The sequence below is a fragment of the Sorex fumeus genome, unplaced genomic scaffold, assembly GCF_029834395.1.
Source record: "Sorex fumeus unplaced genomic scaffold, SorFum_2.1 ptg000037l, whole genome shotgun sequence".
Classification (NCBI taxonomy): Eukaryota; Metazoa; Chordata; class Mammalia; order Eulipotyphla; family Soricidae; genus Sorex; species Sorex fumeus.
The window spans coordinates 65,578,698-65,606,532 of NW_026606094.1; the positions used below are offsets into that span (position 1 = coordinate 65,578,698).

General features: G+C 39.3%; 1 protein-coding gene across 1 annotated transcript in view; it reads left to right on the top strand.

Moving 5' to 3' along the window:
* The first annotated feature begins 5,971 nt into the window (after positions 1-5,971).
* Positions 5,972-27,835, top strand: part of STK31 (serine/threonine kinase 31) — a 75,109-nt gene continuing 53,245 nt past the window's right edge. Inside the window, exons 1-7 of the mRNA XM_056118630.1 lie at positions 5,972-6,011; positions 6,092-6,144; positions 10,916-11,014; positions 11,495-11,569; positions 13,917-14,075; positions 16,860-17,218; positions 19,137-19,311. Of these exons, the coding sequence (XP_055974605.1) occupies positions 5,984-6,011; positions 6,092-6,144; positions 10,916-11,014; positions 11,495-11,569; positions 13,917-14,075; positions 16,860-17,218; positions 19,137-19,311 (948 nt within the window). The 5' untranslated portion in view covers positions 5,972-5,983. The remainder of the gene's footprint in view (positions 6,012-6,091; positions 6,145-10,915; positions 11,015-11,494; positions 11,570-13,916; positions 14,076-16,859; positions 17,219-19,136; positions 19,312-27,835) is intronic.

The following is a 27,835-nucleotide window of genomic DNA, read 5'->3' on the forward strand; positions in this document are numbered from 1 at the left end:
ATGTTAAAAACTGCAGATGCTGCCACTAAACTGTTTTCCCTGGGAAAGATCAGATGACACTTTACCAAGATAGAAAGAAATGAAGTGCATACCATTCCATTTAGTGGATACTTCTACAGACTAGAGCGAATGGTAGAAAATGCAGCTGAAATGATACTGGACTCCTTGATATCAAACTAAATGATGGAATGCAAAGATATTGAAGACCAAATTGTATACCTTAACTGTTAGATCCCTGGTCGGTAAAATTAATGGACAACAAGGCATGGATCTGTAATGATGTTCCAAAGGGAAGGATTGAAAGGTAGCTGACTAGGATGTTATTTTACTTATCTATGTTCCATCAAAATTCTGAAAAAATATGAGAACTGATAAGCAGAAGAATGATGCAATTAGTAATGAAAAAAATACACCCCTTACCCAGTTTCTAGAGATAAGACAGTACGGGATCTAGACCCCACTGATGGGGAAACCCATACCCCCTTGATGAACAATCCTCAGTATATATGATAAAAAATATCTTGATCCTGATAGAGGAAGTCTTTTTATATCAGTTTCCAGAATAACTATGCAGTGGAAAATGGAATACTTAGATTTTCAACCAAGGACTGCTGGACATAGGGTCTAAGTTGATATGTATCCCAAAGGATCCAAAACTCTGGTGTTTTCTTCTAGTTAGAGTTGTGTTTTATGGAATCCTAATGATAAATGTAATATTGTAAGGTTAGTTTCTGTGGGTATATGACCTATTCCACTTTATTTTTACAGTCCTAAATATATATAATATGGATAGACATAGTTGGAAGCTGATATAATTCTTGGGCCTACACTAATTGCTTTTCTTCCCACAGCTGCTTCTCAGAAAATGCAGGCTTGGGTCAGAGTTATGTATACATATGAAGTTAATGAGCATATAAAAGAGTTAAAGAACTGTTGAAGAATTTATAACACTCAACTGTATACTAACAGACTTTTTTAATGGATGCAGGTCATTTGCTAAGATTCATATTTTAAGTCATGGGCAAATATCAATATTTTAAAGATGATTCAGCTAATAAAGTATATCCTCTGACCACGAAGGAATTAAATTAGAAATAACAAAGATTCCTCAGAAATTCCAAATATTTGAAAATTACAGCACATCTCCAAATAATCATCGGTTAAATTAAAAAAAAAAAGAATCAAAGTAACTTTCAATTTAATGAAAAAAACTGCAAAATCAGAACAACTATGAGAAAGAACAAGATTGGAAACCTTATACTATGCCTTTTAGATTTTTAAAATGGGGCCTGCCATATGGGAATTAATACAAATACACTGGCCATGATGGGTGTGGTGTTTGAATGTTGTATGCATGAAACCCTATCACTGACCATACTATTGTAAATCACAGTGAGTAAAACAAAAGTTAATAAAAGACATAGAAACAACAGTAATCTAGATGCATGACATCCAGAATCTCAGATATAAAAAGAATTCAGAATCAGACTAGTACAAAAATGGTCAATGGTCTTTGACAGTAGTACAAAGGCTATTCAATGAAGAAATGATAGTGTTTTCAACAAATCGTGCTGGGAAAATTAAAAATCCATATGAAAAAAATGAACAATTGTTTCTTTGATTTGGAGCCACACTGGATACTTCTCAGGGTTTACTCCTGACGGTTTGTGAGGAACACTATGTGGTGCCGAGGATGGAACATAGTCACCATCATATGCAAGACAAAAAACACCTTATCTCTCTGGCCCACAAAAATAGTCTATGTTTCACATCTTACACAAAAATTATCTCAAGAATGGATTATAGCTCTGAATGTAAAAACTAACCAAAAAAATATAGGTGAAATCATTTGTGAACTTATATGCAACAGAGAAGCATGATAGATAGGAGACAAAACTGACAAATTTGACTCCATCGAAATTAAGAATGACTGCTCATTGAGACAACATTTTTAGAGAATGAAAAGACAAGCAACAAACTGGGAGGACATATTTGCAGATCAAATGAAGCAGCGGTCATCGAAGACATAGCCAAACAAGGCGTTCAAACTCAATAAATCAGGGTCCTCCTTGAGCTGTATTAAAGATTCACTACCAGGATCTCACCATTCTACAAGGAAGTGATCATCCATGTCAAAAGAGGGGTTTGGCAGGCTGATACCATTACACCAAAACTCTTCAGTGCCACTTCGAGAACTTCATGCGACTGGACTGGGAAGGAATGGGGGTTACTCCTGACTCTGCGCTCAGGAATTACACCTGGCGGTGCTCAGGAGACCATATGGGATGCTGGGAATCAAACCCGGGTTGGCCACATGCAAGGCAAATGCCCTACTCGCTCTACTATTGCTCCAGTTCCTACAAATGGATTTTAAGTAAAGGCCTCCAGCGGGCCCAGTAACGTCTCCATTGGAGACTTTGTTGTTACTGGGTTTGGCATATCGAATACGTCACGGGGAGCTTGCCAGGCTCTGCCGTGCGGGCTAGATACTCTCGGTAGCTTGCCGGGCTCTCCGAGAGGGGCGGAGGAATCGAACTCGGGTCGGCCATGTTGGCTGCGTGCAAGGCAGACGCCCTACCCGCTGTGCTATCGCTCCAGCGATATTTCTACTTAAAATAAGTAGAAAGCAGAAACTGTAGGGCCCGAGTTGATAGTGCACCGCGATGGTGTTTGCTTGCACCTGGCGGACCCATGTTCAATCCATGTCATTCCATTTGCTCCCCCTGAGCCCACCGGGAGTAATCCCTGAGTGCAGAGAGTAAAGCCCCTGAGCACCAACCAGTGTGGTCTCAAAACACAACCAAAGAGCAGAAGAATGTTACGTATTATAGGTGGTTGGGGCAAGTATGACAAAGGAGATGAGAAAATTTTTGGAGACGGGAAGAAATTGCTGATAGTGAGAAAACATATGTTCATGTTGTCTGTAGCACTGCCCTCCCGTTGTTCATTGATTTGCTCAAGTGGGCACCAGTAAGGTCTCCATTGTCAGACTTGTTACTATTTTTTGGTATATAGAATATACCACAGGGAGCTTTTCAGGCTCTGCCCTGCAGGCAGTATACTTTCAGGAGCTTGCTGGGCTCTCTGAGAGGGCCGGAGGAATGGAACCCGGGTCGCCCACATGCAAGGCAAATGCCCTACCCACTGTGCTATCCCTCCAGCCCATGTTGACTAGTTGCACGTATTTTATATTTGCAGCTTGTTGGAAGTTATATACTAACTAAACTACCGAAAAATCAACGTAAAGAATCTTCAAATTGCGCGAGATTTGCCAGGCCTATCATCGGTGTATAACAGGGCAATTAAGTTATGGTAATTCTGCTGCTTTCTCCAACTCCCCAGTCTCAACTTGTTTAAAATAACAACAACAATAAAACTCCCCAAACAACCAAATGCAAAACAAAAGAAAACAACAGCAGCGTCTGAGACATGAAGTCAAGACTGGGCTGAGTAATGCTTGGAAAGCTACAAACTAACCTGAAAACAATGCTTTCACCGACCAAACTTTCCCTTATTATGTACCCTTTCTTTCCCATCCATCATAGGGAATGCTCGGATCCTTCTAATTTCGCTATTGCTGAAACAAAACAACAAAACAAAAAAGCACCAACAAAACAACAAACGCAACGTGAGGTGGCGTTGATCATTGTATAATTGAAACCCAAGCACAAAATGTGTAAGTATACAATTGTACCTTATGGTGTCTCACTAATAAAAATAAAAATAAGCCCCTGGGCATGGGAGTTCTCCAGAAAGCAACGCTCCAGGGGCTCCAGGTGCCACGAAGAAGGCGGCTGAAGGAAGCCCAGAAGGCCCCGCAGCACGCAGCCTCAGTGCATGGCTGTCCACGTGCAGGGGCTCCGCGCAGGCGCCCTGCGCAGGCTCGCAGGCCCCGTTCGCCGCTCGCGTGGACAAGGCCCGACGATGGCGCAGTGCGGAGCACGCAAGCGCAGTGTGAACCCTGCGCGGCGGAAGCCGGAGCGGTGAGTCTCCCCCACGTGCTCTACTCGGCTGAGGCTCCGAGACGTGGCGGGCTGAGGGCCGTGGGCTCAGCATGTGGGGCCCGGGGCAGTTGGCTAGGGACTCGGTGGCAGAAAGTGTGAGGTTAGTGCTTGACGTCTAGGCGGGCTGGTGGTGGCGTCCGGGACGTTTCTTGCCCGTCCTCGCAGCGGTTTCTCCTGGTGTGTTTAGGCCGAGGTCCATTTCTGGGCCTGCCGGTGGCGCCCGCATTTCTCGATTCCGTTAGGATTTCGTTATGGTGATGGTGATGTTTTGGTTCCTGGCGGTGCTCCGGGCTTGCTCTCAGGGGTCCCTCCAGGTGGGATTCCGGGGGGGGGGGGGGGTGAGGGGATGCCGGGATGGAACCCCGCCACGTGCAAGGCGGCACCGACTCGCCACACAGCTACCGGCTACCGTTGCCCCGGTTCCACCACCCCCACCCCCACCCCCACCCGCACCCCACCCCCACCCCCACGGCCCGTTTTTAAAATAGGGTTTTCGAACCGTCCGTCTCAGAAATAACTCCTGGAGGGGTGGGGGCAGCGGCTTTAAAGCCAACATTTCTATGTTGAGGCCGTTCAAGCCACTCCGGGAGGGGTAGGCATTTACCAGGCTGAATGCATGATTTTTCACAGTTTTGCGCAATTGATAAAAAAAAAAAAAGACTTGGGGCCGGAGAGAGAGAGTACAGTGGGGAGGGCGCTTTGCCTCGCGCGTGCCCGAACCGCGTTCGATTCCCGGCGCCCCACGTGCTCCCCAGAGCTCGCCAGGAGGAACCCCAGACTACAGGGCCGGGAATAGGCACTGCCAGGTGTGACCCAAAAAACGAAAACTCCTGGCGAGTTACTGGGGAAGGGGGCGGGTAAGAACCCTTATTTGGAAGACGTTTTGATGTTAGTGTATTTGATGTTTTGATATTAGTTGTATTTGGCGTTTTGATATTAGGGTATTTGACGTTTTGATGTTAGTCTAGTTGAGAAATACCCAGCTGTAATTAATCAGAAGAGGGGAAAAAAAAATCTAGTCCCCTGTATATACTGAAAGAGAATTCTTCTCTTTGTGTAGTTGAGAGAACGCAAGAAACTTTGGTACCGTGATGCTCTTAGATAACTTTGAAAGCTTTTAAAAATATTTTCAGGACCCGAGAAATACCTGAGAAGTTCTGGGGTTAAGGCACTTCCCTTGCACGAGGCTGACCTAGGTTCTATTCCGTCCCCTCCCAGCCTCCGATATTTTTAGTTTTTTTAAAAGGAAACCTGCATTTCTGTATGTAAGATACAGTATTTCAGTCTATTAGCATTAGATACTTATTAGCAAAGATATTTATTTGGAAATATTTTGTGGTGAGAAAGTGTTATGTATAGATTTATGTATACATTTTATGAATAAAACCGGTTTTGAAGTAATGGGTTGGTGATTTTCAAGTCTTGCAATTTCAGGAGTGTCTTTTCTTGTACACCACTGTACTGGAGGACCATAGATGGTCCTGGGAGACCTAACTGAGGTCAGTGGGATGCAAGGCATGTGCCTTACCCCATGTATTGTTCAACTGTAGGTGATCTTTAAAAGCAGTAACTTAAATGCCAGTTTGAAGCATTTGTTGTTCATTAATTTACAGTATTTGTTTTTAAGTTGTGAAAGTCCTGTTCTTGTTTGGAAGGGCATTATTTAAAACAATGCAGTGTTTCAATATATCTAATGATCAAAATATACTTAACAAATTAGTCTGAATTTGTAAAAGCTTGCCTGAAAAGGTAATGGCAAAGATAGAAGTTGTATATGATGGATGTAATTGCAAATTTCAGCACATTTCAAATGAAAGAATAACTGAAGAAGCTATCTCAGATTTTTAAATAGAAATTTGATATTTGAGACAAAATAAGCTTGCAGGAATTTGGACGTTATGTGGTTTATTCTTTGTTATAAGTGGTGTATAAACCTAATTCATGGTAATGAATTTTTTAGTTTTTCAGGGATTGGCCAAATGGATGAAGATGAACAATACAATAAAGGTATTGGCACTAAAAATTATTTGTGGGTGTAAGAGATATAACATCGATAATTTCTAATTTGCATTGTGGTTTGGTTTTAGTTGAAGATGTGGTCGGAAGTCACGTGGAAGATGCAGTAACATTTTGGGCGCAGGTAAATTCAGCTTGATTGAATTCCTCTCCTTACCCAGGTCCTTCTCCAAACCAACAAAGAGTTGAAAGCCCCAAGATATACATATGTGCGTATGTAAATATATTATCGTATATAATGTCTAGTCATTCTTAATGCCTAATTCTTAACCAAAGATTATTAACAAGAGAATTAATGGATAACTGCAGCTAGTACATTTCTCAAGTTATGAGTAGTATTCTCATGATACATCTGGTTGAAATTAAAAATAGCAGGATTATAATCAATCATGTTGTTTAGAATTATATTCTATACCTCAAACTTGGCTGCATTAATTTCTGGATTCTGAGGTATTTCTGAATTTACAGCCCCATCTAGGGGTCATTTATGAGATTGTTTTTTAAAAGATGCTATTTTAAAATAGTTTCTTCTAAAGATTTACTTGAATTTGAGGTATAATTGTCTCATAAAATTGAAGCAACTACTGAATCACTTTTAATTTTATATTGGCATAGTAACATATCAGAGTGCTTACGTAAATTAAAGAGAGTTAATTCCCATCACACACAGTTACTAATTTTTGCTATTGTAAACTGCACATGAAATGTGTCCTATGATATGGAAACTTCTTTTGTGGGAGTGGTAAGAATTGGCAGTTTGGGAAATAGAATTTATGAGAATAAAATGTATAGAAGAATATGCACTGTAGCACTGTCTTCCCGTTCATTGATTAGCTTGAGCGGGTACCAGTAACATTTCCATTATGAGACTTGTTACTTTTTTTTTGGGGGGGGGGCATATCGAATACCTCACAGGAAGCTTGCCAGTGTGGTGCGGGCAAGATACTCTCGGTTCTCCTAGAGGGGCAGAGAAATCGAACTTGGGTCAGCAGCGTGCAAGGCAAACCTCCCTACCCGCTGTGCTATTACTCCAGCCCAGAAGAATATGACTAGGAATTATTCCATTTATATAGGAAACATTGTGTGAGGCTTAATTTATATAATACTTACACCGCTCTGTCTCTGTTAACATTTTTTTTCTTTTCTAATTCATTTTTGGACCACACCTGGTGATGCTCAGGGCTTATTCCTGACTCTGCACTCAGGAATTACTTGTGGTAGTGCTCGGGATGGAACCCAGGTCAATCATGTGCAAACACAAGTGCCAAATCCATTGTACAATCTCTAGCTCCAGTTTGCATTAACAGTTTATAAACGGTGGTCCATGTTCTATTTTCAAGCCATTGTCTCTATGTTAATAACTTGTGCTATTCTCTAGTAGTCTTCTAGGTTATCATTTAACCTAATGGTTAAATGATAAATTTAACCTGAACAAAACAAAATCTCAGATTTGCTATATTCTAAGTGAGTATTGACTATAGTATTTGTCAATGTAGCTCTAAACTTTGATTTACATTGATCCTATGTGAAGATGTTGATTAAATTTGGAGCTAAGATTGAAACTAGGAATCAGGAAGATTTTTCTGTAAAAGATAGTAAATAAGGGTTGAGGGTGATATATTGTCATACTGTTCAACTCTTACCAACTCCATAGTATAAAAGTCACCATAGATAAATGTGTGTGGCAGTAATCCATTTATATTTCATTTACTGAAACAGGTTATAGAGACCGTAATGTGCCAGCTTTTGATTTTACCCTGAAATTAATGCATCTGTTGAGTGCCTTTCAAAGACTTAGGAAATATATAATAAAAAGAATATTGATGATAAAACCATTGATAATTAAGGAATTTAATCATTATTTAAAGACACAAATTATAAATCTTGATTGGAGATGGGATATATATGATGAGTAAGTTAGATATTTAGAATTATCTGATTTAACAGATTAAGATGAATCTGTTCATATGTATTCTCTTTCTAAAATTATGAATTTCTGCTATGTATGTTACTTAGCACTTAGGTGGGACTGGAGAAATAGTACAGCATATAAGGTTGCCTTACATGCAGATGACCAGGTTAATCCTCCTACACCAAAAAAGGATGTCTGAGCACTACCAGCAGTGATCCCTGAGCACTGCTGGGTGTGTCCCCAAACAATAATAGCACTTTATAAATATTAGTAGACTAAGTAGACCAAATATGAGATGAAGGAATCAAGTATTTGATGTCTGCCTTAAAAGTTACCATTTATTTTAGCCCATGTATTTATAGAACATACTTATGTAGGATATTAAGGGGTATTCTGAATTTTAGTTGGCTAATTCTAGGATTTTTTTTTCTTTCATAGTGCCCTTTTCCAGTATATTTTTAGGGTCAGTTTAAATTTAGTTTTTTTTTTTAACTACATTTGTGGACTTAATATTCATTATGATGTCCTTTGAACTACTCTTTTGAGAATTTTCTTGTCAGTCATCAGCAACAGTATTGTTTTTTTCTAGTCTGACAGGATGTCTTGTTAATGCATATATTTGAAACTTAAAACTTGTAAAAGGATTGTTAAATTGGTACAGTCTTTATGTCCTTTACTCAGATTTCCTTAATGCTAACATCTTGCATAACCATAGTATAGTTTCAAAACTAGGAACTTAACATTGGTGTTATTCACTAGAGCCTTTATTAAAATTTTACTAGATTTCTCATTGTAATTTTTGTTTTAGGGTCCTGTTTAGAATTTCTTGTTGAATTTTATTGTCATATATCCTTAAGTCTACTCCTTTGATAGTTGCATTTTTAAATACTTTTCTTCCATAACTGACATTCTTTTCTTCCATAGCTACTCATGTATTTGTTTTATTAAAATATGTAAAATTATAGTTTAGTTAATATGGTCACAAAAATCTTAATATTTATGGTTATGATGTACAAATTTCTTGCACCTCACAGTCAGCAAATGACACAATTTCCAAAGTGCTCAAGACTTTCCATCCCTGTATGTTATTTCTAGTCTGCTACTACTTCTACCCACTACTACTTGGTAATTTCAGTTTTGCTATCCAAGAGCAAGGATTTGTTATTTGGTATATCTAATCCTTTGTTTCTTTGTATACCACAGAACTGTGAGATAAACCAGTATTCTTTTCCCCATGATTTATTTCACTTAACATGATCCCCTCAAGTTTTATCTAAGTAATAGTGAATTGGAAAATTTTTTCTTTTATTTTTGCGGGGGAGAGCACACCTGGAGATGCTCAGGGGTTACTCCTGACTCGAGCACTCAGATACTTTTTTTTTCTTTTAATTTTTATTAGTGAGACACCATGAGGTACAGTTGTAGACTTCCAAATTTTTGTACCTGGGTTTCAATTATACAATGGTCAAATACCCATCCCTCCACCAGTGCCCATTTCCTACCACCACGGATCCCAGTATCCCTCCCACCCCCCATTCCCCGACCCCACCCTGCCTCTGTGGCAGGGCATTCCCTTTTGTTCTCTCTCTCCTTTTGGGTGTTATGGTTTGAAAAAGAGGCAATGAGTGGCAATCATGTTTTGTCTACTAAATCATGTTTAGTCTACTTTCAGCATGCTTCTCCCATCCTGGGAGGATCCTCCCAACAGCCTTTATTTGGTGCTCCCTTCTCTATCTGAGCTCCCTTTTCCCCTAGCATGTGTGGCTGGCCTCCAAGCCATGGAGCAAAATTCCTGGCACTAATCTCAGCCACTCTTGGGTGTTAGTCTCCTATTTTGTTACTTTATGTTCCCCAGATGAATGCAATCTTTCTATGTCTATCCCTCTCTTTCTGTATCATTTCGCTTAACATGATACTTTCCATGTAGTACCACTTGTATGTAAATTTCATGACTTCTTCTTTCCTAACAGCTACATAGTAGTCCATTGTGTAAATGTACCAAAGTTTCTTTAACCAGTCATCAGATACTATTCTTGAGGGATCATAATACTTGCCTGGGATGGAGCCTTGGCCAACTGTGTGCACCATAAGCACTGCTTTTTCCAGTACTGAATAGGTTAATTAAAAGCAATTTTTTTGTTACGTCTGCTAATATTCAGGCCTTAATATTGGAATTATTCAGGACTTATTCAGGTTTTATTTCTGAATATTCCTGAAAAATATTCCTGAAAATTATTCTTGTCAGTGTTTGGGGAACCATATGGCGTGCTAGGGATTGAACCCAGGTCAGCCACATGCAAGGCAAGAGTCCTTTTCGCTGTATTCCTATCTCCCTCCAGCTCTGAATGAGTTCTTTAATTTTTTTGTTAATCTTTCTTCAAATTTACTTGAATCTTTTGTGTTATTTCCTCAGTATGACTTTTCCTCCACCATTGTTCCCTACTCCCCCCTCCCCCCGGCGCGCCCCCCCCCCCCCCCCGAGACCCTAAGGCTACCCCTTTAGCAGGCGCAAAATAATTTATTTTATTTTGCTTGATACAAATAAATGGCTAATGGAATTATCATAAAATATTTCAGTAAAAGAAAATTTGTGAAAATTGTTATAACCCACCATGGGGTCATTAAAGTTTTGTCTGAGGGTTTCCTAAGCTACTGTTGCTAGTTGAGCTTAGATGGCTTCTATGTTACTTTCCCATCTAATTTGCTGTGCTCTTACTAGGATTGTCAGTATTATAGAATCTGGAGGTGTCATTTCTGTAACTCCAGAATATTTAACTGGGCAATGAGTTAACATGGTTGTGATTGTGGAAGGTAGGTGTGACTTCTGGGGTTTCTGGAAGTGCTGGAGATTTTGGCCATTTGGCATCTCTGCAGAGCTCAATCATGAGGCAGTGGAGTTGGGTTGTTGGTGTGACTGCAACTGTGGGGTGTGAGTGTAGCTGTCAGATATTTCCCTGAATTTCGTTTGTGTTTTTACTTTTAGAGTATTTCTAGAAATAAGGATATTGTGAAGATTGGTTGCTCACTTTCTGAAGTTTGTCCCCATGCCAATTCAGTTTTTGGGAATCTTGATCCAAAGAAGGTGAGTCAAATGTTTTTTCCTGTTAGCTAAGTACTGAATTAATTTGTTACTCTTAAAGTATAAAAGTTCCTTTCCATGTTCTCACCAGTCCTTTACAACATTAGTGTTCTAAATTTTGACCATTTTGGTGTGTGAATGGTATATTTTGTGATTTTAATTTCACTTTCCTGATGATTATTGAGGACCATACGGGAGTCTAGGGATCAAACCCAGGTTGGTTGCATGCAAAGCAAATGCCCTACCTGCTGTACTATTGCTCTGGCCCTAGTTTATGAATTCTTTTAAGTTTTGCTTTTCCCTTTTTGCTTAGTTTTTTTGGGGAGGGGGATGTAAGTGGGCGGTAGTAAAGCATAATAGACACGTAATTCATAATATAGTTATTTTTTTTCACAAAGAGTAAGTAATACGAACCAGTTTTTTGATCTATTTTTGTGCTTTGATTCATTAAAATGCCAAGTAACTTTCTTTCTCTTTTTGTAGATTTATGGTGGATTATTTTCTGAAGATAAATGTTGGTACAGATGCAAAATACTAAAGGTCGTCAGTGATGAAAAGGCAAGAACAAGGATTCAGCTTTTTTCCCCCCTAGAAGAATATTCTGGTTCAAAAATTTGATGCTCTTTTAAACTTTCATTGCTGGGTTGGAGAGATAGTACAGTGACTAAGGTGCTTGCCTTGCAGTTGCCTGACCTGGGTTCTATTGATAACCAGCATCCTGATAGTGCCCTGAGCACTTCAAGGAGCAATTCAGTGCAAAGCCAGGAGTAATCCCAGAGTATCGCTGTGTGTGACCCAGAATGAAAAAAATTAAAAATTTCATTGATTATTCATAGTAATGATAAGATCTGGTTCAGTAAACACAAACTTATTAAACCATGAGTTTCTTTATAAAGAAATGAATTCTTGAATTAATTTAGGTTATATTCAGTAAGAGTCTTCTGAATTTGCCATAATAATTAACCGGGATTGTCTTAGAATAGATTTCATAATTGGCAGATTATTTTTGGTGATCAACTGTTCTTTGTAGATTAGTTCTCTTGTTTTGGGTTCACAAAAATGACAGTGCTGGGTGCTTGCTTCTGGTTATGCACTCAGGCATTACTCCTGATGAAGCTAAGAGGACTATATGTTATGCCAAGGATTTAACCTGACTCAGGTGTGTGGAAGGCAAGCGCCCTACCTACTGTATACTATCTTTCCATCCCTGAGTTCTTAATAATTATAATGGTTGTTTTTTTTTTCTGTTTGCTGAGTATAAAAAGATTAAGTTGGAAAAAATAGTAGATTCTGACCCTGAGTATTACCTACTTAGTTGATGTACACAATGTTAATTAAATAAAGATTGTTTAGCTACTTTGTTGCACACTGTCCATTGTCACTGTCCTCCTGTTGTTCATCGATTTGCTCAAGCGGCCCAGTAACATCTCCATTTTGAGACTTGTTGTTAATTGCCCTTTAAAAAAATGTGATAGGTTTTCTTAGATATTTTATGTTCCACTGTGAACTTGGTTCTGTCTGGCAATTTGGTAGTTGCACCCAGCAGGCAGTATAAAAGCATCTTAACCTTTTTATTCTTCTATATTTACTTTGCTGAACTAAATCTCTTTTATACTCTATACTTTTATGCATCTTGTTGATAATACTAAGAAAATGTTAAGGTGAAGCAATTTGAGTAATGCTATGGAAAACTTAAAAGTACCATGTTGGGGCAAGAGAGTTTACTGAATGAACTGTGCACATGGCTTTGCATACAGGAGACCTGGGTTTGATCCCCCGTGCCATATATGGTCTCATAAGCACTGCCAGGAGAACACTTGAGCACAGAGCTGGGTGGGACAAGCCTGTGAGTGCTGATACAAGTCCCCTCAAACAGCAACAAAACACCCAAACCAAAAAGCTGTGATTTAAAAAATTATCATAGTAAAATGATGATTTTCCTTAAGTAGATGTTTCAAATATACGTGTTTTTGCATAATTTGACAAAAATGGTACTTTGTGGTTACTTTTGATTTGCTCAGGAATCCCAGGGTATCTTCCAGTATCTCAGCCAGCAAGGCCAGGCATGCAGTGGTTTCAACCCAGAGGTTCTGGAGGTCACCAGAAATACACTTCGTGTTTGCTTATAGGGCCAAATGGTGCTAGGGAGTGAATTTAGGGACTTGTGCTTGCAGTGCATGTGTTCTCTGCCTTTGAGCTAACTCCCTAAATCGTGGCTTTAATTTTTACTTATTTTTTTGCCTTACACCTGGTGCTTAGAGGTCATCCCCAACTCAGAAGATGCTTCTGGCAGTGCTTGGGAGAGCAGGAGGTACCAGGGATCGAACCAAGGACTGTCCCATGTAAATCATGCATTCTAGCTCATTGAGCTATATCCCCACCCCTTGACTTAGACTTTAAAAGACATATAGCTTTTGTATCTTGTGATCAATTGTTTTTACTTTTTATTATTGAAAGGTCTATAAAGCTGGAGGTATGTGTGAATTTAATATTTCCAAGAGCTGATAGCTGGGATGGTTTAATTTTTATTAAAGCAAGTTTGTTAACTTTGCTTTTCTTTTTGTTTCCAATTTAAATTCAGTAATGCTTATTGATTTTCACCTTAGATGAAGTAAAATAAGCTTCTTAGACTTAAGCTTTATTTCTATACCAGTTTAAAAATACTGAGAAATATTTCTGATAGCAGTTTTTTTTTGATAAAGTAGTACCAAGTATAGAAATCATTGCGAATCATGGATTATGAACTTTGTGATTCAAGGCTATTTCTAGACCTCCTTTCTGAAGAAATTTAGTCAGTTTGAGATGAAATACTTTTTGATTTGCAGGTAATTAACAGAAGAATAGTGAGTTTTTAAAAAGAGATATATTCAAGGTAAGTTTAATATTTGTCTTTTTTTTTTTACAGTGCCTCGTGAGATACATTGACTACGGAAATACTGAAATTCTAAATCGATCTGATATAGTTGAGATTCCTTTGGATCTGCAATTTTCTAGTGTTGCCAAAAAGTATAGACTTTGGGGATTACAGATTCCTTCTGGCCAAGAAGTTACCCAATTTGATCAGGCAAGTATCTGCTTTCAAAATATTTTTATATTGGGCTGGAGTGATAATACAGTAAGTAGAGACTTGTCTTGTTGTGGCTGACCCAGATTGGATCCCTGGCATCTCATATTTTTCTCCAAGCCTGCCAATAGTGATTCCTGAATGCAGAGCTGGTAGTAAGCTCTGAGCATGATAGGGTATGCGCCCCACCCCCCATTTTTAAATTAAAGTAAAGCTTTGCTTGATATAAGTGTAGTTAAACAAATTTTGATAAAAGCCTATTTATAAGCTAGTAAAAATGATAGAGAATAATGGTAGATTGGTAATTATTGGGGCTAGATAAGTATTATTCATCAGGTAAGACATAGAAAACATAGAATGAATGAATACATATAATTTCTTGAAAGCTTAAAATTACAAGATTTTTTCTTTTGGGCCACACCCAGCAGTGCCTAGAGGTTACTCCTGTCTCTGTACTCAGTAGTCACTCCTGGTGAGCTTGGGGAACCTTATGGAATACTGGGGATCAAGAGGAGTATAATTAGATTTTATCTTTTTTAAATCCTTTTTGTCAGGGGCTCAGTTTGGTGTATTAGCAATTTTTTGCTAATCTAGATTCTAATTTGTATTTGTTTCCATCAAATTTTGCATTTAGTAGCCCAATTATGGAAGATATCTGATAATTTTAGGTGTAGCACTGTGACACTGTCCTCCCGTTGTTCATCAGTTTGCTCTAGCAGGCACCAGTAACATCTCCATTGTGAGACTTGTTATTACTGTTTTTGGCATATCGAATATGTCACGGGAGCTTGCCAGGCTCTGCCATGAGGGCGGGATACTCTCAGTAGTGGAAATTGTATCTAATTTTAAAATTTACTGCCAGATAATAGTGTTGCTTTGGTGGGCATTATTTTTGATGAGGGTATATTACATTGCAAAGTAATCTGATTCATATTGTTTCCTTTAGCAGCTTAAATAAAATTATGTGATAAATGATTTGAATAGCATTACAAAGAAAGAAATGTTTGGGAAACCCTGTGGTTGGGTCCCTTTTTGGTTTTGTTTTGAATGTTACTGTGCTGGTATAAATTCATCTGCCTCTTTCTTTCTTTCTTTCTTTCTTGCTTTCTTGCTTTCTTGCTTTCTTGCTTTCTTTCTTGTACTCAAGGGTATGTGTGTTATCAGTAATGAAACCTGATGTTCCGCATGCAAAGCAGCCCATTAAATTTTCTTTCCAGTCCAGTAGTTTAGTTTCTTACAAGAAACATTTATGTACACCAAAGTCATATCTATAGAATACAGCATAGATACTATTTTAATTTAAAATCTAGTTTATTTATCTTTAATGTACATTTGTAAACCAGAGTAGACATTTGTTATTTTAAAAATAGATTGTTGGTCCAGAGCAATAGCGTTTGCCTTGCACGTGGCTTACCTGAGTTCAATCCCCGGCATCCCATATGGTCTCCTGAGCATCGCCAGGAGTAATTCCTTTGTGCTGAGCCAGGAGTAATCCCTGAGCATTGCTGGGTGTGACCCGAAAGAAAAAAAAAGAGATTGTGATCTCGAAAAATCAAATGTGAAGCCGTAAAGCTAATTGGAATCAAATTCATATTGTGTCCAGTTTTCAGGATAAGACAATCTTCAGCTTATGTTTGTTGAAGCAGAATAATCAATAAAAAAGACATTGAAAGAGTTTTGGAATTCAAGGCATAAAGTTCAGTTACTGAGTTTGTTTTTCATGCTTCATAAATTCTTAATAGGTTGTTCTATTTGAATGTGCATGCTCAAGTTTAGTAAAAAAACTTGATTGAAGTTGAACTAATTAATTAGAAAACCAAATGTTTTCTGGGAAAATAATTGCTTATTATTATTATTTGGTTTGTTTTTTTGGACCACACCCAGCTGTGCTCATGGCTTACTACTGGCTCTCTGCTCAGGTGCTTTTGGTGGGCCTAGGGGCCCAAGATAGTCAAGGGTTAGGATTAGGATTAGCATAAGGGTTAGGGCTTTTATTTAGGGTGGGCTTGATATAGGGCAATTGTTAAATTTGGGCTAATTGGTAGGTATAGGTCTAGTCTCCAGTTATGTTAGGGTTAGGGTTTGGGTTAGAGTAAGGGATTTGGTTTGGTTATGTCCAAAATTGAAAATGAAAGTCATAAAGCAATTGTTAAATTTAGGTTAAATTGAAAGATTAGGTCTAGGTTAGGTTCAGCTTGGTTTGGTTTAGGTTAGTATTAGGGTTAGAGTTACGATTATGGTTCGTGTTACATTTTGGGATTAGGTTTAGTTATATACAAAGTTGAAAATTTAGGTATAGGGCGATTGTTAAATTTAGGCTAATTGGTAGGTTTCGGCCTAGACTAGGATTGATTAGTGTAGAATTCAGGTTAGGGTTAGGGGTTGCATTAGAATTAGTGCATAATTAGGACATATTCATATAAACGGAGAGGTTTACTTGCATATTCATCAACAAGGGTCACTGTCACTGTCACTGTCCTCCCGTTGTTCATTGATTTTCTCGAGCGGGCTCAGTAACGTCTCCATTGGAGACTTTGTTGTTACTGTGTTTGGCATATCGAATATATCATGGGTAGCTTGCCAGGCTCTACCATGCGGGCGAGATACTCTCGTTAGCTTGCCGGGCTCTCCGAGAGGGGCGGAGGAATTGAACTCGGGTCGGTATGATCACTATTTGGGTGACTTAAGAATGAAGAAATATAGTTACTGAAGAGATGGGTAGAAACAAATGAAGAAAAATTTATTGAAATGGCTGATTTCTGTCCTCTTTCAAATCTTTTTTAGGGAAGAACCTTTTTGGGGAGCTTGATTTTTGAAAAGGAAATAAAAATCAGAATTAAAGCCACCTATCAAGATGGAACAGTTCTTGCACAGGCTGAGTATGGCACTGTGGATATAGGGGAGGAGGTGGCTAAGAAAGGATTTGCAGAAAAATACAAACTCACTGTCAACACTAACGTCTGTGAGGAAAAAAACACAGAGCCTGGTTCACTTGCCCTCAGGAATCTTAAAAGCCCCATTCCCTTATGGGGACACAGATCAAACCAGTCAAACTTCAGCAGACCAAAGGGGCGTGTAAGTGGGAAACTGACTGTTGACTCGAAGAATGAAAATTATTCAGGAAATCATGTGACGTTTCCGAAGTAAGACTGCGGTGGGGTGTATAGTCAAATGTCTTATCCATGATAGCTGTACTTAGAGTAAAATAAAAGTCGAGGCTTAATGCTTTTGAGTATTTTTAACTATCAGTGATTTTGAGGGAAGACACTGGTATTTGTGTGTGTGTGTTTTCCTCAGAGATATATACCTATCTGCTTTAGCGATATTTCTGAAAAAGTTTTTACTTGAATCACTGTGAGATACACAGTTATAAAGATTTTCGTGATTGAGTTTCAGTCATAAAATGTTCCAACACCTATCCTTTTACCAGTTCACTTTTCCCTCCACCAGTATCCCATTTCCCTCCTTCCTGCCCCCACAGCTTGCCTCTATGCACTAATAGCTCCAAGTTTCCCTCCCTGCTACCCCTTCTCTCTCCTCTCTTCCCCCTTTCCCTGCCCCTCTTCCTCCTTCTCTTATTTTTCTTTTAGACTTTGTGGTTTGCAATACTGTTACTGAAATGGTATTATGTACATCATTTTATCTCTTTTCAGCACTTAGTTTTTGTCCAGAGTGATCATTTCCAACTATCATTTTCATAATGATAATGTCCTAACTGCATTTCCCTTCTCTGTCCTAACTGCATTTCCCCTCCCCCTTTCTGGTAAGCTTCCTACCATGGACCAGTCCTCCTGGCTCTTGAGTCTACTGTCTTTGGGTATTATTCACAGACTGTTTTTTCTTTTTTTCTTTTTTTAATGTTCCACAAATTAGTGCAATCATTCTCTGTTTGTTCCTCTTCCTCTGACTCATTTCACTAGCATGATACTTGGCATGTCCATCCACATGTAAGCAAATTTTATGACTTAATTTTCCCTAACAGCTGTATAGTGTTTCATTGTGTAGATGTACCATAGTTTCTTTATCCACTCACCTGTTTTTAGCAGTATTTTTATTATTGAAAGATGTTTTGAAAAATTAAAAATCTTGGATTGCTTTGAATATGTTTACCAAACATCTAAATCTAGGCAGAGTCAGAATTCAGATACGCTTTAAAGTTTTTCCTGCGACTTTAGGAATATTTTAGTGAGAGGCTAGGGAGATAGATCAAAGGGGCTAGAGTACATGCAGAAGGCACCATCTTCTGTGAAGCAGTACTTGACCCCTTGGGATGTAAGACCTAATGGTCCTCGAGTACTCCCTTCCAAAAGAGAATCTTAGTGAATTGAGGTAATTGTCTTGCTTCTTAACAAATACACCTTTTCAAAAGAGTTTCTTAGTCAAAAGAATTTTTTGCCTTCCCTATGAAAACTAAAAAGAATTTATTGCAGAAGAACTTCACTTTTTTGTTTTGGGTCACACCTGGCTGTCTGGAGGCCAAAAATAGGCCCACTGCTTGGGAGAATTACTCCTAAGGGAGCTGGGGAACCAGGCAGTGCCAGGGATTGAACACAGGACTCCTGCATAGAAAGAATGTGCTCTCTAATCCTTTGACTCATTTCCCCATCCCCAAGGAGTGAACATTTGAGCTAATTTTGGATTTTGATTTTGAGGTTGAAAGACAGATCTGATGTCTTTTTTAAAAATGTGTAATAACATTCATAACCTTTGTGCTGGTTCAGAGTGATGATGCCATATCTTGGGTTATGATATATCTGTTGAATATGTTTTTATAAGTACTTTGGGAATCAGTCAAATGGAGTGGGTGTGATGGGAAGGGGGGCTTGGAAGAAACTAAGAAATGCCTTTATACTATAGCTGATAATGGCATAAGATGAAAACTTGTCTTTGAGAGTTGGCGGCATTGTTAAAGTATTGACCCGGTTTTATATTCTAATTTGCATAAAAATTTAAACCATTTAAAGCTTTTGGGAAATACTTGATAATTTAGCATTAGATTTATGATTTCTTTTTAGCCCTATATAGTACAGTTTTTAAATTGAGTGAATTTGTTTTTCATAGGGAAAGCTTGGCTGCTGGTGACTTTAATTTAGGGTCTAGTGTCAGCCTGGCAAAAATTAAGCAGGATCAGAAATTGATTGAAGAAAATGAAAAGCTTAAAACAGAGAAGGAAGTTCTTCTTGAGAGTTTTAAGGCATTAGAATCAAAAGTAGAACAGACTGCCCAGGAATTGCAGGTATGGTATTATTTGTGGTTTGTGATAAAGAATGTACAGCTGGAAATTCTAAGTAATCTTCTCCTCTTTGTTATAGTCCTCTCCTTTCTATTTCTTTCCTGTCTGTCCCTTTTCTAATTTTCTTCTATTTGTTACAGATGAAAAATTTTCTCACATTCCTATCTATTTATCTTCATATTTCATAAGATATTTGAAAGATTAACTTCTCATTTCCATATTCACGTTTTAGCTCTGGAAACATTCAAACATCCAAAAGGAGAATAATATTTATGTACTTACCACCCGTTTTTTTTGTTTGTTTTTTGGGTCACACCCAGTGATGCACAGGGGTTATTCCTGGTTCATGCACTCAGTAATTACTCCTGGCAGTGCTCAGGCGACCATATGGGATGCTGGGAATTGAAACGCCCTACCCGCTGTGATATTGCTCCAGCCCATATGTATATATATGTATGTATATATATATGTGTGTGTGTATATATATATATATATATATGCTTCCTGAATGGTTTTGTTTTTTTAAAGTGTTATGGAAGTCATACTCAGGGACCATATAGTACCAGGACTCAAACCCAGGTTCTTTTTTTTTTTTAATTTTTATTAGTGATACACCATGAGGTACAGTTGTAGACTTACAAACTTTCGTGCTTGCGTTTCAGTTATACAATGATCAGGTAACCACCCCTCCACCAGTGCTCATTCTTCACCACCAATGATCCCAATAACCCTCCCACCACCCCAACCCCATTCCCACCCCACCCCGCCTCTGTGGCAGGGCGAATGCTTCCTCTCTCTCTCTCTCTCTCTCCCCCCCCCCCCTTTTGGGTGTTGTGGTTTGCAATAGAGGTATTGAGTGGCCATCGTGTGTAGTCTTTAGTCTACTTTCAGCACACATCTCCCATCCTGAGTGGATCTACCAAACACCCTTTACTTGGTGTTCCGTTCTTTATCTGAGCTGCCTTTTCCCCCAGCACACAAGGCCAGTTTCCAAGCTGTGGAGCAGACCTCCTGGTCCTTATCTCTACTACTCTTGGGTGTTAGTCTCCTGTTCTGTTACTTTATATTCCACAGATGAGTGCAGTCTTTCTATGCCTGTCCCTCTTTCTGACTCATTTCATTTAACATGATACTTTTCATGTTGATCCACTTACACGCAGATTTCATAGGGTGTTTGCCTTGCATGCAGCTGACCTGGGTTCAATTCTTCCGCCCCTCTCGGAGAGCCCGGCAAGCTACTGAGAGTATTCTGCCCGCACAGCAATGCCTGGCAAGCTACTTGTGACATATTCAATATGCCAAAAACAGTAACAAGAAATCTCACAATCGAGACTTTAATGGTGCCCGCTTGAGTAAATCGATGAACAATGGGAGGACAGTACTACAGTGCTACATCTTTTCTAACAGCTGTATAGTATTCCATAGTGTAGATGTACCAAAGTTTCTTTAACCAGTCATGTTCTTGGGCACTTGAGTTTTTTCCACATTTTGGCTATTGTGAATGGTGCAGCAATGAACATACAAGTGCAGATGTCATTTCTACTATTTCTTTATTTCTTTTTTTTACCTCTCTGGGATATATTCCCAGGAGTGGTATTTCTGGGTCAAATGGGAGCTCAATTTCTAATTTTTTGAGAAGCGTCCATACTGTTTTCCAAAAGGGATGAACCAGTCGGCATTCCCACCAGCAATGAAGGAGAGTCCCTTTCTCCCCACATCTGCGCCAACACCAGTTGCTTTTGTTCTTTCGGATGTGGGCCAGTCTCTGTGGTGTGAGATGATATCTTATTGTGGTTTTGATCTGCATCTCCATCTCCCTAATGATTAATGATGTAGAGCATTTTCTCATGTGCCTTTTTGCCATTCAGATTTCTTCTTTGAGGAAGTTTCTGTTCATTTCGTTGCCACATTTTTTGATAGGGTTGGGTGTTTTCTTCTTGTGGAGTTAAACTTTGTGTATCCTTTATATCAACCCCTTGTCAGATGGGTATTGGGTGAATATCTTTTCCCATTCTGTAGACTGTCTTTGTATTTTGGTCACTGTTTCTTTTGAGGTGTAGATGCTTCTTAGTTTAAGGTAGTCCCATTTGTCTATCTCTGTCTTCATTTGCTTGGCCAGTGGCGTGACATCTTTGAAGATACCATTAGCTTCAGTATCATGGAGGGTTTTGCCAACTTTGTCTTCAATGTACCTTATGGATTCTGGTCTGATGTTGAGGTCTTTAATCCATTTTTATCTTACTTTTGTACATGGTGTTAGGCAGAGATCTGAGCCCATTTTTTTGCATGTAGCACAATTTGTTAAAAAGGCTTTCCTTACTCCACTTCACATTCCTTACTCCTTTATCAAAGATCAGATGATCATATGTTTGAGGGGAGATGTCAGTATCTTCAACCCTGTTCCATTGGTCTGCAGCTCTGCCTTTGTTCCAGTACCATGCTGTTTTAATTATAATTGCTTTGTAGTAGAGTTTGAAGTTAGAGAGGTTGATTCCTCCCATTTTCTTTTTCTTAAGAATTGCTTTAGCTATTCGTGAGGGCTTATTGTTCCATATGAATTTCAGGAGTGTTTGCTCCATTTCTTTGAAGAATGTCATGGGTATCATTGTAGGGATCTCATTGAATTTGTACAATGCTGTGGGAAGTATTGCCATTTTGACAATGTTAATTCTCCCGATCCATGAGCAGGGGATATCTTTCCATTTTCTTGTGTCCTCTTTTATTTCCTGAAGTAGCATTTTGTAGTTTTCTTTGTATAGGTGTTTTACTTCCTTAGTTAAGCTGATTCCTAGGTTCTTGATTTTCTGGGGCACAGTTGTGAATGGGATTGTTTTTTTCGTGTCACTTTCTTCTCTCTCACTATTTGCATATAGGAAAGCCATGGACTTTTGGATATAGATTTTATAGCCTGCAACTTTAATATACAAGTTTATTGTTTCTAGGAGTTTCTTGGTAGAGGTTTTAGGGTTCTCTAAGTATAGTATCATATCATCTGCAAATAGTGAGAGCTTGATTTTTTTCCTTTTTTCCTTTTCTACCTGGATCCCTTAATATCTTTTTTTAAAAATTTTTATTAGTGAGACACCATGAGGTAAAGTTGTAGACTTACAGATTTTTGTGCTTGGGTTTCAATTTTACAATGATCAAATACACATCCCTCCACCAGTGCCCATTTCCCACCACCACGGATCCCAGTATCCCTCCCACCCCCCACCCCCCCATCCCCCCCATTCCACCTGCCTCTGTGGCAGCACATTCCCTTTTGTTCTCTCTCTCCTTTTGGGTGTTGTGGTTTTCAAAAGAGGCAATGGGTGGCAGTCATGTTTGGTCTATAGTCTACTTTCAGCATGCTTCTCCCATCCTGGGAGGATCCTCCCAACAGCCTTTATTTGGTGCTCCCTTCTCTATCTGAGCTCCCTTTTCCCCTATTGCAAGTACTTCTAGTACTATATTGAACAGCAGTGGAGAGAGTGGGCATCCTTGTCTTGTCCCTGATCTTAGAGGGAAGGCTCTTAGTTTTTCCCCATTGAGGATGATGCTTGCCATAGGCTTGTGGTAGACAGCTTTGATTATATTGAGGAAAGTCCCTTCTATACCCATTTTGGTGAGAATTTTCATCATAAACAGGTACTGGATCTTGTCAAATGCTTTCTCTGCATCTATTGATATGATTATATGGTTTTTTATCTTTTATTTATATGATGGATTATGTTGATTGATTTTCAAATGTTAAACCATCCTTGTATCCCCGGGATGAATCCCACTTGGTTGTGGTGTATGACCTGTTGGATTCTATTTGCTGAAATTTTGTTGAGGATCTTTGCATCTGTGTTCATCAGGGATATCAGCCTGTAGTTTTCTTTTTCTTTTGTGGTGTCTTTGCTTGTTTTTTGTATTAGGGAGGTTGGTGCCTCATAGAAACTGTTTGGGAGAGTTTCTGTTTCTTTAATTTCCTGGAAAAGCTTGAGAAGAACTGGCAATAGGTCCTCTTTAAATGTTTGGAAGAATTCACTAATGAATTCATCTGGACCTAGGCTTTTGTTTTTTGAAAGACTTTTGATTACAGTTTCAATTTCTTTGATATTAATAGGTCTATTCAGGTATTCCAGATCTTCTTGCAAACCCAATTTCTTAACACCTGTGCTTAACAAGTGAGTCGCATCCCAAGCCTTTCCTAAGTTATTTTCACTTGATCACTTGATATCCCGTTACTCATTGATTTGCTCGAGCGTGTGCCAGTACGTCTCCATTCATCCCGATTGCGTGCTGGCGTAGCCCAATGGCATCTGCTCGTTCTAGGAACTTGAAGAGCCTCAAACCCATCATTCAGGGTCTTGACGAAGAAGTCTGACCATCTCGTAGGTGGGCGTCCACATGATCTTTTGACATCCCGTGGAATCCAGTCAGTAATAGCTCTAGTCCAGTGGTCGTCTTTAAATTTCATTATGTGTCCAACCCATCTGATTTTCAATGCCTTGGCAAACGAGACAGCATCCATGATTCTTGAATGTTGATGGAGGTCAGAACTCCGGATTCCATCTCTCATTTGAGTGAAGCATGATACTCCAAGCATAGCTCTTTCGATTCCTCTTTGACAGATCCGAATAGTGTTCTCATCCTTTTTTGTTAGGGCCAGGTCTCTGAGGCGTATGTTAATGCAGGAAGAACAGGAAGAAAGTGATTTTATTCATAGTAACTTTTCTTTATATACTTTTTTATGCTTTTCTAAGAGAAAAGAACTTCAGATTTATAATCATAACATTCATGCTTTAAAATTGATTTCTTAAAAAGAGTTAATATCTGCTACTTAGATTTCTCATATTCCATGAATATCCTTTCATGGTTGGTTTCTTCTAATAAGGAGTCCATATATTAAAAGGTTGATAAATTCGTTAAGTTGCTTAATATGCATACTTTTTTTTGTTTTGTTTTTTGGGTACACCTGGTGGTGCTTAGGGCTTACTCCTGGCTCTGTGCTTAGAAATTACTTCTGGTGGGCTCAGGGGACCAAATGGGGTGCTGGGATTCAAACCTGGGTCAGTCACATGCAAAACAAGAGTCCCACCTTCTGTGCTGTATCTCCAGCCCCCAAATGTGCATACTTGTATTACCCAATAGACTTGTGTAATATTGTGTGTTTCATTTTGAAGTTAGGTCTCAAGGTTTTCTCAGATTAAGGGTTTCAGGTTTTTTCACCCCCAGGTACCATGTGATTTTCAACTGTGTGCTTTTCTCTGAAATTAAATTCATAATGCCATACTATTTCCCCAGTTTTCTAATACCAACAGGTTGTTCTGAAATTTAGTTCTTTGTGTTTCGGGGTGGGGGGGTGGTCTGGAGTAATAGCACAGTGGTAGGGTGTTTGCCTTGCGTGCGGCCGGCCAGCTGAGCCAGGTTTGATTCCTCCGCGATTCCTCCGCCCCTCTCGGAGAGCCTGGCAAGCTACCGAGAGTATCTGTCTCACATGGCAAAGCCTAGCAAGCTACCCATGACATATTCAATATGCCAAACACAGTAACAACGAGTCTCACAATGGAGACGTTACTGGGCCTGCTCGAGCAAATCGATGAACAACGGGAGGACAGTGCAGTGCTTATTGGGGGGTTGAGGGTAGAGGATGGGAGTCACTTCTATGTGGTGCTCTAGGTACCCAGGACCACTCCTGGTGACACTTGACCTTGGGTAGGATGGTTCAATGTGTGGGTCTGAGGATGTGATGTGACTTGGGTCCCACAGTGCTGGGGACCTCCAGGTCCACACTGAATAGAACCGGAATCCTCAAGGATGACACCTGGTTGGGGGAGCCATGAGGTGCTGGGGTTGATCCCTGATGCGTGCTTTGTGTGTGCTCCTCTCCTCTGTCCTATCTCTCTGGCTCAGTTCAGTTTATTTTGACGCTTTATACTCAGTTCACACCTCACGAGACTTTCTTCCCTTCAGATGCCTGCCACAATATGGGTCCCTATGCAACTCATGTTTTCACCTTGCTGAATATGAATTTGAAGGTTCTTAGGTTCAATAATTCATTAAAAGAATTCTTAAAACTCAGGAAAGTGCTGTGCATAAGGCCACTATTTTATTACAAGGGGCATTAACTGTATTACAATGAGGAATAGAGAGATAAAAGCTTAGAGATCTAGGGAAAATTGTGGTGGGGGAAGTCAGGTCGTGCGGGGGCTCTTGCTTCACTTGCCAGTCTCATAGCATATTCTTGGCAGCTCCCCAAACCTGGCAGTTCCCCAAACCTCATCATTTGGTTTTGTAAATCAAAATTTCATTACATCAACCAGATTGATTTAGCTCATTAATTGTTTTGTTAATTAAACAACCTCCAGCCTTTTTTTTTTAAACTTTAAGGTGAAGGAGGTATAGTGTTCTTACTAAATTCACTGGTTTTTTTTTGAGCAGGAAGGAATTTTTATTTTCATAAGCATGTATGGAGATAAAAATTTTTGTCTTCATAAGCATGTATGAAGACACTGATTCTCTTGTGGGAGAACGGGACAAGTGCTTTATCCTTGACCTTAAAATTTCTTCCTCACATCAGAACCCCGGAAAACTCTCTCCCATATTTTTTTTTTAATCTAATGCAATATATTTTATTTTATTTTTAAAAATTGTTTATTAGTGAAACACCATGAGGTACAGTTGGAGGCTTACAGATTTTTGTGCTTGGGTTTCAGTTATACAATGATCGAATACCCATCCCTCCACTGCTGCCTATTCCCCACCTCCAATGCTCCCAGCATCCTTCCCACCCCCCCCCCATCCCACCCCATCCCTGTGACAGGGCATTCCCTTTTGTTCTCTCTCTCCTTTTGGGTGCTATGGTTTGCAAAAGGCATTGAGTGGCTATTATGTTCGATCTGTAGTCTATTTTCAGCATGCATCTCTCATTCTGGGAGGGTCCTCCCAATATCCTTTACTTGGTGCTCCCCTCTCTATCTGAGCTGCCTTCTCCCTCAGCATGTGCGGCTGGCCTCCAAGCCATGGAGTGAACCTCCTGGTACTTATCTCAGCTATTCTTGGGTGTTAGTCTCCCGATTTATTACTTTATGTTCCCCAGATGAATGCAATCTTTCTATGTCTGTCCCTCTCTTTCTGACTCAATTTTGCTTAGCATGATACTTTCTATGAAGTACCACTTGTATGTAAATTTCATGACTTCATCTTTTCTAACAGCTGCATAGTATTCCTCATTGTTTAGATGTACCAAAGTTTCTTTAACTAGTCATCTGTTCTCGGGCACTCGGGTTTTTTCCAGATTTTAGCTATTGAATTCACAGTTTTTTGTTTTTTGTTTTTCCATGGTTAATAGTCCTCTTTTGCCACGAGTCTTCACATTAGCTGTCAAAACCAAACCAAACCAAACCAAAAGCCCCCCAAAACTCCTCTTAAATCCAGAGAGAGAGTACAGGAGTAATAAAAGTGCAAGCCTTGCTTGGGACAGACCCAGTTATAGACCTTGTACTACATGGTCAGTCCAATGAGGGCATCGTTAGTTGAGTGGCCTTGAGGCCCCTAGCCCTGGCTGGGTAGCTGAGTGATTTTTGGCACTGCAGAGTCTGGGAAGCACTGCAGCAAAGCATCACCAGGCTCTCACATTTCACTGCTGTCCCTGTTGGCCAAGAACTACTGAAAGAGGCTTCCAGGTCTCATAAGCACTGCTTGTGAGGCTCAGAATGAAAAACAGAAAGAAAAACCCTCCTTTTAAGGAGATTCTAGGGTTTTAGGAGCTCTGTATCAAATATCATTAAAATAAATTTTGCCATACTTTATAAGTGGTATGGTGTTATTTCCCATTTTATTATGTCACATGATAGCATATTATTTTTCTTAGTGATACTAACACTGATAACTGTTACAAGCTTGGAAAAGTTTATTTTTAGCATCATACACCACTGACCAGGGGATTGGATTCTTTTCTTTTTTTGTTTGTGCCACCAAAACAAAAGTGATGCTTAGACCTAACTTCTTGCTCTCAGGAATTATTCCTGGTAGGGCTTGGGGGACCATATGGGATGTTGGGGATCAAACCCAGGTTAGCTGTACTGTACTATATATAACTGCCCTACCCACTGTACTATTGCTCTGGCCCTGGGGATTGGATTATTTTCTCATCATTATAAACTAATGAATTATCAGAATATTTGAAGTGTCTTAATCCATTGCAGCCATTTTACCCTTTGATGCTTGAATCATTTCCTTTGGAAGTCATTTTTTATTTGGTCTGTTTTGCATTTTTTAAAAAATCACACTGGGTGGTGTTGGGTGGAGGGGGGGCTCTGTGTTTGAGGACTATGTTAATGCCAGGAGTTGAGCTAGGTTACAACTATGCTTGTAAGGCAATCACACTAATCCATGAACTATCTCTCTAGCCCAAGAAGTAATTTTTAAATTGGCTGCACTATCATTTTTGACATTGTCTTTTTTATTTGATGACACTCTTCCTGGCATAATAGGATGTTGTATGCTTATCTTGTACATTTCCTACTCTGGTACTGGAGAACATATTTCTGAGAATTTT